The following is a 17,903-nucleotide window of genomic DNA, read 5'->3' on the forward strand; positions in this document are numbered from 1 at the left end:
TGAGGTTATCCTGCTGCGGCGGTGTACAGGGATTGAGGTGTTATATCTTAGGACTGGTATCTTCTAAAGGTGACGTAAAGGAGCGTTACTGAAAAGGAGGTCGGAGCTTCCACTGTTGGTTTTGTTTGCAAGTCGCTCGTGATGGTAGTAGCCGGATGTTGGCCGTGGCCGTGGCACTTGAGGCAGAGTTGGTTAGGGCTTACTGCTTAAGCACGTTAAAACCACTCTGAAGAGCATTTAATGGCGGTCGGCCTTCACGCAATTATATAAGTTTTAGAGAGTGTTGCCGTTTTGAGACGGTCAATCAGAGAGTAACAGCGCGGAGTGCGTCGGTAACGCGCGAACGCCTTACCTTTAACGGACCCTCAGCTTGATCCTCGAATAAGCATTATACAAGACATTAACATCATTAGCGCCCAGCTATGTCTCTTTTAGATAGGCCTCGTTCATTCATTCCGGTGGCTGCCGTGGTTCTAATGACGTGTTTGTTCTGCAATCTGCGCTTGACCTCGGGTTCGCCGACAAGTCAAGAGGACATCAAAGGGAACACAACAATGCTGAACAGGGAGAAGAATTTTCTGGACCATCTTCGGGAAATGGTCGCCGACGTCTTTGACAGTTCTTGGTCGGCCATATCAAGGAGGCTCCTGCAAGCCGAGGTGTCGATCACTTGCAGCGCCGGTCTCCTCAAGATGGCACGCGGCCTTAGGAACTTGGAGCCATGGGCTTTGCGACGTGAGTACGCCGCCTGCCTCTCGTTATCTTTTAAAAATTTTTGCAAAGGACTGAAGATGTATTCGCAGTACAGGGGCGCGAATATTACTTCTTCAAAAATGCAAAATAAAAAATGGAGAGATTAATTGTATTTTGTGTAATCAATTACTTTAGTAATCGAATACACAAGATACGATTATTTTAAAAGCGAAAATTTGTTGGCTTTGTTACTGGGATCGAAGGCGAGTCGAATTAAAGCCACTTTAGCCAATACGCATCGAGTAGTGAAAAATCCAAACCGAATACAGATAATTTACTTTTAGGAAATGTGCTAAAACAGTGCTCATACGGTTTTAATGATCGACTAAGTTTTTCGGAAGGACATTATTGAGTGTGCCAATTTATTAGCGAATCTGAAAGCGTACTGCCTAGTGAAAATTCGCTAAACATTGTCTCAAAACTTGCTGGTATCGAAGTTCAAAATTACAGCTCGTGTCAGCAAAATATAGGCGGAATGGTTAAAAACTCTCTGAAGAAAGATTGGTTCGTGTTGGCCTCGTGGCAGCCACTTCCCTAGCCCTGGCAGCTCCTGTGAATGCAGTGTCAAACAACGTGACCATAACTAAACACGCTGTGTTCTAAAGCGCAGACAGATTTTTAATCGGTGCTGCATATATGAGTATTTGTTCTTGCAGAGCTGCGCGTTCGTAATTGAACATCGACCAAGCAACAAAATTCGCTACGATACATTATAGTGCTACTCGAACACTCCAGCAAGAAAACAAAATTTGGACTCTTCGCATCTGTCAGTAAAGAAACTAGGCTGAAACTCATCGCGCACATTGAAAACGGCACATTCCGACGAGCCAGACGTTTGTTCCAAAATTTTTGCTCTTACTGCGTTTCACGAACCACCTCCAGGCTTGGCTTCTATTCAACCCGTATCAAAAAGTCTCAGTAAAAGTGTCTCTCCGCTGCGGGGACTGTAGACAGCCTCGCGAACGAAAGCAGTTGCACCTTCCATAGCCGCACGTTATAGCAAATGCAGTAGGGTGGTTCCGGATGATTCCAAAAAGAGCCTAAGCATTTAATACTAACGCTATATATCGTGCATAGGTCTCTCCCTGTACTCTACTACGCCATTTCTCCAAGAACCATTATCCAGGCGCTAAAGTCCATGCGTGCCACTGCAGAAACGGGAGCACGTAGGGAAAAGCTGACATACTCAGTTAGTGCGCAAACATTTTTTCGCTCGGTGGGCGCTCGGTGCGCGGGCTGAAGGCCTCCGCAATCCACATCGGCGATGCACTAAACGCAGCCTATAGTGGTATGTTATGGTTGCAACTAAGGTCGCGTACCCCTATAAGAAAAAAAAAACGGTCATAACGAAAAAAATCGTGAGGCCGCTTCGGGTTCGTTATAACGGGGTTCGACTATATTTCAATTGTATTCGGTATTTTCAAATATGTGCATATCCGGTAACGTCATCCAAGGTTTATTAAGATTCAGGAATTTGCGAAGTACTCAGATGCCCGTGCTAGCACCGTTTTTTTTTCTTTTCTATCTGCTTGCCACACCTTACATTCCAGACTACACGTGTATAGAAAGAAAGAAAATATGAGAGATTAACGGTCCATACAGCACTTCTTGATTTTGAAAGTAATTATATGGGCCACCACGAATTCACCTTACTTCGTGCCGCTAAGGACTTCTTACATAGGAGGGCACTTTACCCGATGCAGTCCATTTATCTAGTCACAGAGGGACGTGAACATCTGTGCTCATTCTACCGCCTTGCCACTGACACAATCAAGTTTGGGACGGCAGCCAACGGGATCAGCGCATTTAGAGCGAGCGCTAAGCGTGTTAGCCATGTCCACTATTCTGAACTCATCGCTTTTACCATGGTTAATCACACAGCCATCACTAAAACAAAGAACCATAAGCTTCATTGTGCCTACGGTATTTACTGCTACATTTTTTCTTCCTTTATTTCCTTCGTTCTCTTTTTCCTCTCTTCTCTCTTTCTTTCCTTTTTCTATTTTTTCTCATGCTTTACGATATAGGAAGTCGAGGTAAAGGCTCTGTGAACGCAGCATGAAGAACCCTCGACCCCTTGTACAAGCAACAAAAACGGAATGCATCTACATGCAAGTTCTGTGGAACATTCAGGGAGCGACATAGCAGCATGTTTACAAGTGTATTAAAACATATCGACAATTATACGAAGTTCTTACAATGCAAAAGCGGGTCAAATAATGCCATGTCAGTGCAATGCAGTGTGCAAACGAGGTTGGTAGTGGTGAAACATAATTAAGCGCTTGAATTCTTGCATAGTTAGGTGGAATTTGTACGCTTTTATCATGAAAAGTGTTTAAAAGAAGGGGTAGGGTCCACTGAAACGTGTTACCCCCATAATTATTTCGAAACCGCGTCAACTTACCACATTTCCTTGTGACGTATAAGTTGGAGAAGTTGGCAACATTCGAAGTTTAAATTTACAACGAATGTCGCGCAATGTCTGCGAGAAGTCAAATAATTACTTTTATTATTCTTTGCTTGTACACATGCTAGTTTTTGGGTAGAACATACGTTTTCAGGGACAGGTTCAGTATGTAAATGTAAGGCGAGATCTAACTAGTACGCGAAACTTTCTTTTGCAATAGAGGCAGTTTTGTTAATGTTTGATTCAGTTGTCGTGCCCCGTACGAAACGGCAATCATGTATGTGGCAGGAAAATAAAACATTATAAACCAAGAACAGCACTGACACAGAAAAACCACATGCATTTCTATTCAATAGGTTAACAGTGTGACTTTCTGGCCAAGAAAATAACTTGGTCTTCCTACAATAGATCCCAAGAAAATGATACACCAAGGGCCTGAACAATGCCAACAATTTCTATTTTTTTAATATAAAACATAAATTTCGGCTCTGTACATTGCGAAACTTTGCGAAAACAATTCGGCACATAAGCAATGCCCATACGTTTCATTCATTCATTCATTCATTCATTCATTCATTCATTCATTCATTCATTCATTCATTCATTCATTCATTCATTCATTCATTCATTCATTCATTCATTCGTGAGCAGTGTTCGACGCGTCTGGCAAGTACCCCAGTGGTCTCCTGCAGACGACCACGTCCGATCCGGGAGCTTTCGACGAGTGCGTGGAGACCGTGATGCACGACCCGGCCTCGGGCCGCGAGACGATGCGTGCGCAGTACTGCAACTTGCGCCTGCGCCTCTCCAAGAACGCCGACCTGCTGAAGGAACTGGTCGCCTCATTCCAGATCGGGCATCCGAGAGTGAGTAGCGCTTGTCTCACACACAGCGTTTGTCAAGTCCCCAAGGCACGCATGGCTTGCCTCAACACGTCTGATATGACGTGTAGCGAGAAACTTCGGGCACCTGTGACGCTCCCGATATCTTGAGAGTGAGCATAACTCCCTTCCTGACGGCCCCAAAACCCTTAAACATCCATCTAGCCACTCACCACTCGCGCAATTACTTTATATAATAAAGTTTATTCTCTCTCTATCTCTCTACCGGGAGTGTATGTACAAGCGGAATGAATATTTAATGCACTGCAGAGGTAACCCACGGTTAAGGTCTTATTCATGAATTATTCAAAAACCAACGGCTAACAATCTCGAGAGTTTTTGTCGTGTGCGTACACCTTCCCGTACGCGCGCTAAAATCTGTCAAAAGTTTGCGGCGGTTGCAGATTGCAGGAAGCATTCGTCACACTAGTCCCCCTCCTGCCCTCGCCTTACGACCTTCTGCCAAACGCCGGAGACTAAAGTGTCACCTGTGCATTGCAGTGCAAGTCAGTTTGCTCATGTTTTGCTCATTCGGAGCCGAGTCTCCATCTTTTGTCAAATATCAACGAGAGCTCCATATGTAGTGTTCTATTCTGTCCAGAGATGGCGATACGGTTGTAGTTGTTGAATGCTGTATTGACTGAAGTAGGGTCCCTAGAAATACTTGCAAGTATTTCTAGGGACCCTAACTGAAGTAATGTTCTCTCCAGTAGTCCTTATCCGAATGAGAGCTCCAGGTTGAAGTCTAAAGCGCAAATAAATAATACGGGGGGTGGGAGAGGAGGTGACTCCACCCTCTCTTTCAGGCGGGAAATTTTGTCTGAGAGAAATCATTTCCCCCCATATTTCAGCGACGAAACATGAATAAAAGCATGGCGCTAAGAGTTCTCTATGCCCGCCCTCAACTGGACCTTTCATGAGTTGGCCGAAATTCTGCCCCTGATGAAGTACGAGTGTGTCTAGGATTTGGGTGCAGTCTGTCTTTGTTTCTACGCGCTTCGGTTGAGTAAAGTTCAGAGAAAAAAACTCTACAAAAACTGACTTTGTTTGCTTGTTTCTAATCTTTATGCCCAAGGAGATTTTCGCATTTAGAGCAACCTGCGGCAATTTACGAATATAACCACTTTCTCAACAAAATGATGAAATAATACAACAAAAAAGAAAAACTGCTTTCTTTTCTCGTGGCGTTTCGATGGACCTGATTGCAATTAATCTGTAATATTAATATGGCAATGCAACGTGTGCATATGGTTAACTATAATACGTTCTGACGCATAACATCCTAGAAGTTAGATTAGGGCTCAGAAGACTATGCATGCTGGACTTCATAACCCATTTTGTGACGCATAACGTCCAAGGAGTTAGATAAGTAATCTAAGGATTAAGCACGTATAAAGTCATAACCCCGCAGCGCGTTGCCTGCTACTAGCATTTCAATTGCATCTGCAGTTTTTCTGAGCGCGTCGGGCCTCCGCGAGAACGCTGCATGAGGCGCGTGTGCATGTTTCATCAGCACGCTGAGGGGTTTTTAGGTGAGGCTCAGGCACCGGACCATATCTTCTCTTTAATTGAATTGATTCGGTTGATGATGATATAATTCCTTAAAGAACTATGCCATATTTATAGGGATAATGGAAAATATATCATGCAAGAAGGAATTCAGTGACTGCAGTACATCAAGAGCCTGTAGAAGACGCAGTGCTTTTGTGAAAGGCTCGGTACTTTGATATGTTGTTTGCGGGTCGAACTTGCCAGCTGTGACAAGCACTACGCAAAAAGGTAGACTCATGAGGACTCTACCGCAACGTCCATCGTGTACCTTTAGTGGTGCCATGGTTATTCCAGCTGGCGATTGTAGTCGCAATGACACAATTATGTTAGTTACAAGCAATCTTTCAGTACTTTCTAGCTCCGCAGCGGCATGCTTCGTCTACGGTCGGTTGTCAAGGGCTTATGGTGGTTGTCGCTTTCAGTCGCACTGTAACAACTGCATCACTACGATGGTCTTCTCGACTTACTTTCTGATTATGCCGCGTAGTCCTAGGTGTACTTTCTGTCATCCCCTGCTTGATTTAGGTGGTGACAGCGACCTGCGTATTCTTGAGCGAAACGGAATCGAAACTGAAAGGATAATGACGTTCGTTTGTCGGCGCACCCCAAGTACGCTTTGACGGAGCTGCACTGCTCAGATTTGCCTGAATTGCGGAACCAGAGATCCTGTGCACCTTAGAATCCCATTCTGCGCATGTGTTAACCAGTAAAATACTCAGCTTGATGAAAGCGTAAATGAGATAGAGAAAGGAACCTTACTCTTTTTCGCGGCTCTCCTACGGCGCTATCTAGCGCAGGTATTTAACTCCAGAGTAAGTATAATCCAAAGCAGACGCTATACATTCAGGGGGCAGGGTATTCTTACGGAAATGAAAGTTGCTAGTGAAAGAAATGTCATGTCATTCTTTCACTTAAACACTCAATCCGCCAGGAACAAGCAAGATGAACTGCATGCATTATTTTCTTGTTTTGGTTTTTCATATGACGTCATCATGCTTACCGAAACTTGGTATCAGGACGACAACGACATACTCAATATTTCTGGTTATCGCACATTTTATTTAAACCGCTCTGAGAAGAAAGGTGGTGGTGTTCTGCTGATGTTAAAAAATTTTTGTTATGGTGATGTCTGTCAGCCCTACACTCGAAGTAGCACTGATTTTGAAATACTAACCGTAGTGTCTGATAGTAACCTTTTCGCCGTTGTATACCGTCCGCCAACTGGTTGCACATCCACTTTTTTGATTTCTGGATGAGTTTTTGAGCGGGGCAAATGAAAATAGGTACAACATATTAGTAGGGGGAGATATAAACATTAATATGCTGCAGGAATCAGGGTCCCAGTGTGAGTTATTAACACTCTTGGAGTCAAATGCCTGTACTAATCTAATTAGTGCACCTACTCGAATACAAAATGATTCTAGTACACTGATAGATGTTTTTGTCACTAATCTGTGCCCTGACAATACTACCTCAGGAGTTATTGGTGCACAAATAAGCGACCACTTGCCAATTTTTCTTTTTACTGGGGCAGGTATTGAAACCAAACCTTTTAATGATCGTCAGTCTGTAGTATTTCAAGATATAAACCCATTTACATTAGAAGAATTTCAGAAGGAATTGATGCAGATTGATTGGGGAGTGGTATACGAAATATGTGACCCTGATCATGCTTATGCCGCCTTCATAACTTTGTTCAAATATTGCTACAACAAATGCTTTAAACACAAAATGATACAGACCAAGAAATCGAGAAAGCCCTGGATTACCAAAAGCATGTTAAAAATGATCAAACGGAAAGACTCAATTTACAGGCATTTCTTGCAAACGCGGGAACTGGATGATTTAAAGACGTTTAAAAAATTTACAAATAAACTGACTGCAGTTCTTAGGCAAGCGAAAACGCATTACCTTCACAATCTTTTTAACACGGAAGTAGTAAAACGTAGCGACATCCTTTGGAAGAGACTTAACATGGTACTCGGAAGGAATAACACAAACCAAGACCACATTCCAGATATAGCTGTGAATGGTATCTTAAAATCAGGAACAACTTTAGCTCACTCGTTTAATTCTTTTTTCACAACATCAATTGACAGTCGACATGATTCACATAGCCTAAGATATATCAGAGATACAACTTGTGATAGCGCATTTTTGGAGCCTAACTGTGCCGATGAAATCTAAAACACGTTCCTAATGTTCCGTAACAGGAGGTCCCGAGATTCCGATGATCTACAAATCGGACCAGTCAAGTACGTCATACATATCCTAGCTCCCGTCCTTACGCATATCTATAATATCTGCTTTACGCAAGGCATATTTCCTGAAGCAATGCAGCTAGCAAAAGTAAGCGTTCTTTTTAAAGGTGGCGATAAAAATGAAATGTCCAACTACAGACCAATATGTATCCTTCCAGTATTTTCAAAAGGCATAGAAAAGTTAATTAATGACAGGATGACTACATTTTGTGATAAACAAAACATACTGACGAATTCTCAATTTGGATTCCGCAAAGGTCGTTCAGCAGAGTTGGCACTTTTAACCCAAAAAGAACTAATTTTGAAGGCAATAGAAAAAAAACTTTTACCTCTAGGTATTTTTGTTGATTTTTCAAAAGCATTCAATAGCATTAATCATAAACCATTATTAAAGAAACTTGAGCTTTATGGGTTTAGATAGTATTTCTAGATCTACTGAAATCATACCTACAGCGTCGCAGCCAGCGGGTTATCATCAATACTTACACCTCTGACATCATGTAAATTAATTCTGGGATACCACAAGGAAGTATTCTTGGGCCCTTACTGTTTAATCTGTACATTAACGACAACACAAACATTGATAACACTGCGAAATTCATTGCATATGCTGACGATGCTAGCCTGTTTTTTACTTCTTCCGATCCTAATGATCTTGTGCCACGCTGCAATAATTTCCTAAGTAAATTACACGAATGGAGCACATTCAACTCACTTTCTATTAATAGCACTAAAACTAAGGCCGTGTTATTTCAAGCGAAAAATAAAAACACCTTCATTAACAGTGACCTCGTTATAGGTACATCGACCATTGAACTTGTTCCGTACATAAAAAGTCTTGGAGTTATATTTGACGCACACCTAACATGGAATAATCACGTCCAACACATTCTCAAAAAACTTGCGAAAGGTGTTGACATATTAACAAGAGTACGCTTTTTCTTACCACGGGCCATCAAGGTGCTAATATATAATTCACTATTTTTATCGCATATTAACTACTGCTACCTGGTCTTGGGTACCACCAACGCAACTAACATTACTAAGCTGTTATTATTACAAAAGAAAGCTGTCCGTGCAATTGCTAACGCACCGCGCCTCGCTCACACAGAACCACTTTTTAACAGACTTTCCATAGCCACCATGAATTCCTTATACAATGACTTACTCCTTAGGCGATTTATAGGAAGCAAAAAACAGGGTAACAATTTATTTCAAGAGCTATCTAACCTCACAAGAAATACTAACGTTTACGATACCCGGCATAACGAAACATGGTACATTCCAAAAACACGAACTAACTACGGAACCCAGGCACTAAGTTACAGACTGCCATCATTACTCAACTCACTCGGCAATATTACATGATCATTTGTGTACAGCGATAAATGTCTGTGTGGCAAACTTTTTCATACTGTTTGATTTGAACTGTGATAATTTGTGATAGTTTTGTATTTTCCAAATTCTCTTTTGCATTTTTGATTGCTACTTTATATTGCTATGTTGAATTGTATAGTATAAACTATTAATAAGCATTATTATTCTAACATATCTTAATCACTTGTATTCCAAATTGACTTTCTTAATAACCCTCATTGCTACTTCATACACCTATGTCGAATTGAATATTAAACTATGTTTTTTAAAGGTGATCTTTGCACCATTTCCTAATCATTGCTGTTGTCAAATTGTGTTTGTTACCAGAATTCATAACATATGTCCTTTATTAATAGGGAACATGGGCCCTGTCAAGCCGCGCTTTTTCCGGCTTTTTGCCCATGTTCCCGACATTGTGTACACATGATGTCAAATAAATCTGTCTGTCTGTCTGTCTGTCTGGCTGGCTGTCTGTCTAACACAGCCAGCTTTGATACAACGTTAAATGTCTATGCTTGCATCAAAGCGAATAAAAGAGTCGCACTAGCGAATGCATGTGGCTGTCAGAAGAAAACAAAAAAATCTATCAGGCGCATAATGGCAATCTGATAAATGCCTTCAAAATTTCGTAAACTGCAGTGTCCGACTACCCGGAGCTTAGCTCAATGCTGAAAACAAGAGATCGAACAAAACCTTTCGTTTATGTCTAACTTGGCATAACTTGTCACCTTTTTACGAACCTTCTTACTGCGTCAGTCTAAGCTGCTTTTTCTATCCACCCCACAAAACAGCTATGGTGAGCAGTCGCTGTGTCATTTTCTCCCATCCCTTTCAAATCAACTCGATATTGCCTCCTGTTTTAAAGGTGATTTACTGTGTTCCATCGGTGAATCACAATTTTTAACTTTTAGGCACACAATGTATTCAGCGTCTTGTACACTTGACGTGATCCTTTGTGTGACGCGATTTTGCCAGCAAGCAATACAGAGTTTTGCAAAAGCAGCTGGCAGTTGTTATTGACTGATGTTTTGTGCTTGTATTGTAATTCACGCATGCTTCAGTTTGTTTACTCTGTCTCCCAATATTTTCTAGTTCATGTGACTAGTTTATAGTAGTATTAATGTAGCGCCGTTAATCTTAATTACTATTGGCAACTCGTACTTATTTTAGTTCTTTTCGTTTTTCTCTTTGTATTATTCACCGCGCTGGTGTTGCGCCTTTTTTTGTTTAAATAAGGCTCAGAAGGGAATCAAAGTTGTCAGAGCTCTTTATTCTGCTGTGCTCTGCGTTTTCTTCTGCCGAAATAAAGAGTTATCGAATGATTGATTCAGTTACTAACGTGGTGGCTGTTTATGTCGATCTGAAATGGAGACTGTAGACAGGTGGTGCCACTTTAGGAAATAAGACTCTCCCATAGTTATCTCCTTGCCGCTGAGCCGAGAGCTCACTGTATTTGAAAAACTATACCTTCTAGAGGCCGCCCGTCGTTTATAACTTAAGGTTACGGCTGGTAAGCACTCAAGCAGCTGAAGAAAAAATTTCTTCGCGATTGAGCATTGCCGGCTTATGAGCTGCATTATGTTGGTGATGTAGACCGCAACTTTTTTTTGTTGCGCATTTAACCTTGGTTTTTAGTTCAAAGACCTGTGCATTGCATACGTTATGGATCACTTTGAAACCCAGAATATATTGGCGGTCAAAACGAGGTTGCGAAACAGCGTTCAGATTATTGGCCTTTATGTTTTCCAAGTGCTATTCAGCCACATTTATCATTCTAAGTAGACGTAAACGAATTCATGAGTTTACCAATATAAGCCGCCAATTAAATCGGTACTGAAATGTTTTATAAAACGTGCAACGTATCACTGAGACGTGTAAACATTGGAAAACTTGCTTCTCTTTTCTTGTACAATGTGAATCTGTTATAGTAACTAAGCTTGACTAAATTCATGGACTCCTGGGACGGCTCACGCTTGCTATAAATCAGCCAGGTACAGGGCCAGTCAAAAGTTCCAAGGCCACAGGTTTTGCTTTTGACCAGCATAATCGCGCAGTTGAGATACCCTCGAAGCTCTAAATGTCTGTTGAGAATAGGAGGAGGATCGTTCTACCATCTGAGAACATTGATAGCTTTATCGGAATCTTTAGTGCCAGGATATACCGATGAAAAGCATACCATGTGGCCTGGGAACTTTTGACCAGCTCTGTACATTTGGTGGAATCATTACTGCGCATGCTGATGGAGAAGTGATTGCTGAATAAAACTGCCCTTTACTTTTTGTTTGTAGATGGCCAAGTTCGAAGACTACTTCACACATGAGAGATTATCAGTCGTTCGTGTGGGTGTGTGTGTGGTCAACGACTGTAATGAGACAGAACTTCAAGCCCTCATTGACACAGGTGTGCATAAGAGAAAATTATAACTTTATGATTCAAATTAACTTGACATAACTTTTTCGTTTTCGTGCTGTTTATGTCGGGAATGGTGGACAGCATAGAGCACTCTGATAGCAACAGGTCTGATAGACAGGGCACTGTACACCTTTTTTTGTCAATCTTCATTCCTAGCTAGTGAATTGTGAAACCAACAGAGCTACGGTACTTTGTCAATGCGTGCCTGATGATTTTATATCGACATTCTGTCAGTTCGAAATTGTACCTCATGCCCGCGGTCATGTGTTGCGCTCCCCGTGAATTTTCGTCCGGGATATTATTCTTGTGCAGCAGAGCTACCCCTGCAGGAAACGTTCCTTGTCAAACCTTAACAAATTTTCTGCCGCATGTGTTCTATGGAGAGCAAGAAAAAACGCATAGCTATATTAAAAGGCCACGACCTTATCGAGAAAATACGTACTAACTTAACATAACGTCGTGAGGAAGCCTCCATTTTAACAACGGTATTAGTATAACACCTGCAGAAGGTAAAGGAAACGCAAAACAGAATAAAAAGGGACATAGAAGCGAAAGCTTCACTTCAAGACCAGAACGCTTTTTCTTTTTGGCCAGTAAGTATTTTTACCTTTCACTGCAGCGGCGTTTGTATATTTATATCCTTAAATTTATGTATACCCTTATACTTGCGGACAATAAGTTCAGAACCGCGTTACTGCAACTTTTGTATGTGGGGATTCTGCTTTTGCACTGCATATGCTTGAAGTCCGGACACAGCACGGGAACTGACACACACGCTCTCTATCACAGCTCGATGAGAAACTGACCTCGGCGGAGGGGGGCACACCTCTTTTCCATCATCGGAGCAGTGTTAAGATGAATTCGTGCTGTTGAACACGAAGTTTTAGTGTCGGACTGGATACCACTTGGTGTCCACAGGATGTCTACAAATTAAAACAATAGATAACAACCCTTTCAATCACACACTCCGTTAACGTCGCTCATAACACAGGTATCAAGACCAGAACGCTTTTTCTTTTTGGCCAGTAAGTATTTTTACCTTTCACTGCAGCGGCGTTTGTATATTTATATCCTTAAATTTATGTATACCCTTTTACTTGCGGACAATAAGTTCAGAACCGCGTTACTGCAACTTTTGTATTCTTTTCTATTTCGCATATTTCTGCTCGATATCTCCCCTGGCACATTTTGAAGCATAAGGAATCTTAGTCTGTTATTAGACACTTATTTAAATTGTGGCCTCGTTATCATGTTATGTGATACCAAGCGGTTAAATCCTCACTGGTTAAATGCATCACTTATTAATTTCTCCAAGTACCCTAAGGGAACGGTTTGCCGTTACATAGAAGGTGTGAGTGGATTTTAAAAGCTCCCACCTAGAATAGCAGAAAAGAAGAGCTCAGCAGCTGCCAGGTCTGTCCTCAAACAGGTATAATAATTAGTGCAGCGGAAACTACAAATACAGTCACCTCGATAACCAATTAAATTCAATCCACGTGGAAGTGACAAATCCTAGCACGAGTGCCTTGAATTAAATCCTCTAATTTGGCGTGTTAGCTGCAGAAATTTGAGCAATTTAATTGGAATGAATGTTCATGGCGAGATCGTCAAGTAACTGCTTAGATATGCTGAAATTATTGCACTCGTTGCCAAAGTACGTCTGCGAAAGTCCATAAAACTTCTCTCTCTTATTTCCTTCTTGTCCGCTCTCCCCCTCCTGCCCTGCCCTTTCTCCTTATGCATAGTCAAGCCGCCAGGCGTGCACGTTGAAATCAACAACTGCGTCACCAACGAGCCAGTGCCACTGACTACAGGACAGAAAGGAATTATGTAAGTCTATTTGTGGTGCAATGTGAGCTTTTTTACTTTTTCCGAAAATTTACACGCATACTGGACTCTTATATTATTCCGTACAAATCGATGTCACAGTGCTACACCAGGGCTATGCGACTTGAATTGTTGCTGTTGCGCCACGTGTTTGGATGTATATTCAATGCGGGAATAATTCAGTGGAATTTACGATATCGCATTAATTACCATGTAATAAACGCCTGTAGGATATACGACGGGAGTAAGTAATACACACAGCTGCGTACGTGAAAAATAAAGCATGAGATTGGATATTTTTCGACAGCGCCATTCTCAAAGCGCTTTTTCCCAAATGGCTGCATTTACTCCCTGAACAGTTAAAGCAATGGTCGCAGTGAGCCTATAGCCGTCAGAAGGTTGGCTAGGTTCCCTTTCTTGAAAAGGCTTCGTTTAACTTTAGCCTCATAAGCGTCGCATCTACTGCGTCAAACCTTCGAACCTTCAACTAAGTACGTAATGCAATTCTGCAACGCCATTCTATTGAGTGTCTCAGTAGAGTTCAGGTAAAAAGCTCTTTGCCAATTCACATAATATAAACAAAACCCCTTTCCTCTGCACAAAAATAGTTGTATCATGCGGAATGTAACTGGCAAAACGTTTGAAGTGAATCAAATGAGGTTTCCGTTTTTTGTTACTCGAAAGTCCTTCACGCAACGCACCCAACATACACGACCATTCAGCGTACTTTGTTCTTTGCGTCGGCTCCTAAATGCGCAATGTTACAGGATCTCCGGGCTCGCTTTGCTTCGAGAACTGAGATTCTTCAATATTTTTGGTCTTCCAGCTAATACTGAGCACGGTATTATGTTTGAGCAACAACCTGACGCTTTAATGGAACACAAATCTAGGAAGATTCCCTAGAATATAACTGGTTGAATCATGTCAAGAACCTATTCCCAATTTGGGTGCATATATTGAGGTAAGCACCACTGGTGTAGAACCGAGAAGCTGCCTTCACCCCGTTTAGTTTTTCTTTTTACGTCGAGACGTCTTTTGGTTTGTCGAGTTTGACAACATAGGCAGCGAAGATGTAGAAGTCGATCTCGGAGAGTAAAATGCCTAACGACTGCATGGACGCGCGTTTTTTACGCAAGATTTCTGGATGAAAACCTGTTCGCAGTTTTCTGCCCGAGAGGACACATTTGTTTATAAAGTATGTCTGACCTAAGAGTGTCAGCAGTTTTTAAAGATAAGTTTTTTAGTTAGAATAGCAGACTCTTCGCCATAGAATTGTCAGCGGTGGTGTGCTCCGGAATACAGCAATGTACCTAGCACGCTGGTTAACTAATTGAAATAGGCAAATTTTCAACTACTGCATTTAGGTGCCTCATTTATTGAGAGGAATTTAGCCCACCATAAGCAGGATGCATATCAGATTTTAGATTTGTAAAAATACGATCTTCATAGCTACTCCAGCGCAAGCAATTTCAGGGTCGCCGCACATGGTCGGAAGCCAAATCGAGCGCCCAAAAAGAGCGCTAGACAGGCCTACGAGCACGCGCCACACGGCGGCACGGGTGTCACGTGCTCTTTTCACAGCGCCTGACTGGAAGCAGCGTGCGGATAGAATGCGCAGAGAACTAATGCAATATTCCTTGTCTTGAGTTCACCTCTACAATGCGCTAAATGTGCAGTCAAATTCTTACATCCGCAGGTTTTATTTCTTTGTGTTTGTCGCGAGGGGATTGTTCGAATGCCATGGTCCGGTTGTAATGAATTATTCGTACAGTTAGGTGCCGCCAGAAAAAACCAGACGAAAGGGCTGAAAGACCTTTGTTACCATATGCAAGTTGTCCTTCTCAGAGAACTTTGAGCCGGAAGTTTTTTACACATCAGTTGACGCCGAATCGTTATGAAGCACGACATGTTTACGCAAAAGGCGTACTGGCTCTAAAAAACGGAGACAACACACACAACAGGACAGGACTGGCGTCCTGTCCTGTAATCACGAAGCACGCTCGCGCGAATAGGAATGACAGAAATTGAAAAAAAGAAAAAAAAAACAAATAAAGACTGGAAGGTAAACACGCTAACGCAGTCCTATTTTCGCCGTTCGCGTGTGTGTCTTCACTTGCGATAACTTGTCTCATGAGAATGTGCGTTAAAAGGCCCGGCAACACGATTTTTTTTTACGACATGGAATTCTGGCTTCGAACCAGGTCCCACATACTGCAGGTCTTGGGACGTCATTCTGAGTAACTACCCGGTCTGTTTGTACTCGGCAGTAAAAACTAATCGCTCTGCTGCCACACTGTGCAGAAGTTCTCCCGGTTTACTGTCATGCTAATTTATAATTGTCCTATGTTATCTTTGTCGTTCCGGTTATCAGCCAGCGAAAAACGTCTTTCATCACGTGTGGTATTTTTTTTTGCTCTTTGTCACGGAATGCAGAGTAATAGTTTCTTTACTTTGTTGGTTCCGGGTTATTGCAAAATCACTAACCGGGAATTTAGTGCTGCTAATAGCGCCGTGAATGTGAGGTACAAAGACGATTGAATTTCGTGCTAGTCTTCACAAATTATAGTCCCGTTCTTGTCACACAGGTTAGCGATAAAGTGTTCTACATTTATAGGGTTTATATTTTCTGAGCGTGACGACAGAAATTCTAACAGGAAAATCCTGAAGCCGCGAAATGTGGAAATGCAGACTGGGAACGTATTCTCTTTTCGCGAATGAGCGTCTCTCTTGCGCTTTCATAGTAAAACCGAAAACTGTTCACAAGAGCCGATCTCTCATAATAGCCTACAGACTGCACATGAGGCTTCATAATTTTGAGATATTCTCTTCCAGTCCTAATTCCGCATCTTAGGATATCTCTTTTTCCTGGAATTTTAACTTATGCATATCATTCTCACTGCAGTGTCACCCTTAGTGTACTGGCTGGTGTTATTGCGCTGGGAACAGCAATGGATCTCTACCTGGAGTCAAAAGCCAGTATAAATGGAAGACTAGGTAAGTTGAATGGCTATGGCAAAGCTTGACCCGCTTCTGAACATAGTGTTAACGATTTGTATTTGGCCGCGGAAGCTTCATTTCTATGAAGCTGCATGTTCGTCCTGAAGTTTGTTTGTTCACAAATGTGGGCAAACAAAGGTATATTTTTTCAAGCCCTATATGTATTGTAGTCACTGTAGTTGAATGGCTATGGCAATACTTGGCCCGCTTCTGAACATAGTGTTAAGGAATTTGTATTTGGCCGCGGAAGCTTCATTTCTATGAAGCTGCATGTTCGTCCTGATGTTTGTTTGTCCACAAATGAGGAAAAAGAAAAGGTATGTTTTTTCAAGCCATATATGTATTGTAGTCGCTGAGATATAAGGTGAAATCAATACAAATGGACGCCCCCAATAATAAGGGATCCAGTTTTCAAACTTCTAAGCTCTTGATTATGGTTATGGTTAAATACAAAGAGGGAGATTCCCATGACATATAACGACGACGTTATGGAATGTTCATGTAATGACGTTTTTTGTCTCTTAACTGCTTGTTTGGAGGCACTGATAATTTTCTTCATTTTATAAAACAAACTTTGCTGGCGACCAGAACTCAACAACTGCTTTTTGGCATGACAGTAATAAATGTATGCAACCGTTCTTAGCATGCCCTCATATGAGGACATCAGCACTGGATTGTTATCTCTTCGGGCAAGTGATGCTAGGAATAGCTTTTTATAAAAGCGCTTCAGCTTGTTATTTAATGCAGTGAAATTGCACCTTAGGCCTTTTTTTCTAAGAGAAAATGTACCAATGGGGTTTTCCTACAATAAAAGATGAAGACGCAGAACCACTAGCGGGTTTATGGATATAAAAGAAGCATAAGAGTAATGGAACACGAAGGTTTCTTCCTAGAAGCAGTGGAAGAAACTAAAGTCGAAAGCTACGCTTGCACGCATTCAAGCGAGTGTAGCGGATGCACTGGCACTAATTAACCGTATCTGCCAGCAAAAAAAGTAGCGCTAGGCGACCTTGTATCCCTTGCCCCCGCGGAAAAGACCGAGCTTTCCTGGGTGGTCATTGGTTGGGAATGATCGATACAATTGTACTGGTCAGTCGCTATTGCTGGTAAAAAAGCCGGAATCATGCAAACTAGAAAGTAGATACTTATAATGGGTTGGAGAAAACCAGTCTAGTGTGTGGTGTTTCTGAAGGGTAGCTGGCTTTCCCATTGCGTCTATGAATTCGATTTCGCCTTCGCTGTTTCGTTACACTGCTGTATAGGCTTCTAATGAGTGGAAGCCTTGTGGAGGAAAGTAGGGGGCGCTTCTGGGGGTAGGCGGGTGTGTGGTGGATGACTCCTAGATGGTGAAGGTTTGGGTGGAAGGTGGATTGATACTGTCGGTGGGTGGGTGGCAATTCACTTAGCTTGGAGGCCGTGGAGGGGAGGTGGCTTGCG

General features: G+C 42.0%; 1 protein-coding gene across 1 annotated transcript in view; it reads left to right on the forward strand.

The window, feature by feature from the left end:
• Positions 1-476: 476 nt before the first annotated feature.
• Positions 477-17,903, forward strand: part of LOC149354394 (nose resistant to fluoxetine protein 6-like) — a 48,050-nt gene continuing 30,623 nt past the window's right edge. The window contains exons 1-5 of the mRNA XM_089575978.1: positions 477-735; positions 3,812-4,026; positions 11,519-11,630; positions 13,388-13,472; positions 16,372-16,463. Coding sequence (XP_089432104.1) covers positions 477-735; positions 3,812-4,026; positions 11,519-11,630; positions 13,388-13,472; positions 16,372-16,463 — 763 coding nt within the window. The remainder of the gene's footprint in view (positions 736-3,811; positions 4,027-11,518; positions 11,631-13,387; positions 13,473-16,371; positions 16,464-17,903) is intronic.

The sequence above is a fragment of the Amblyomma mixtum genome, chromosome 3 (genome assembly GCF_055824585.1).
Source record: "Amblyomma mixtum isolate Tamu chromosome 3, ASM5582458v1, whole genome shotgun sequence".
In the NCBI taxonomy this organism is placed as follows: domain Eukaryota; kingdom Metazoa; phylum Arthropoda; class Arachnida; order Ixodida; family Ixodidae; genus Amblyomma; species Amblyomma mixtum.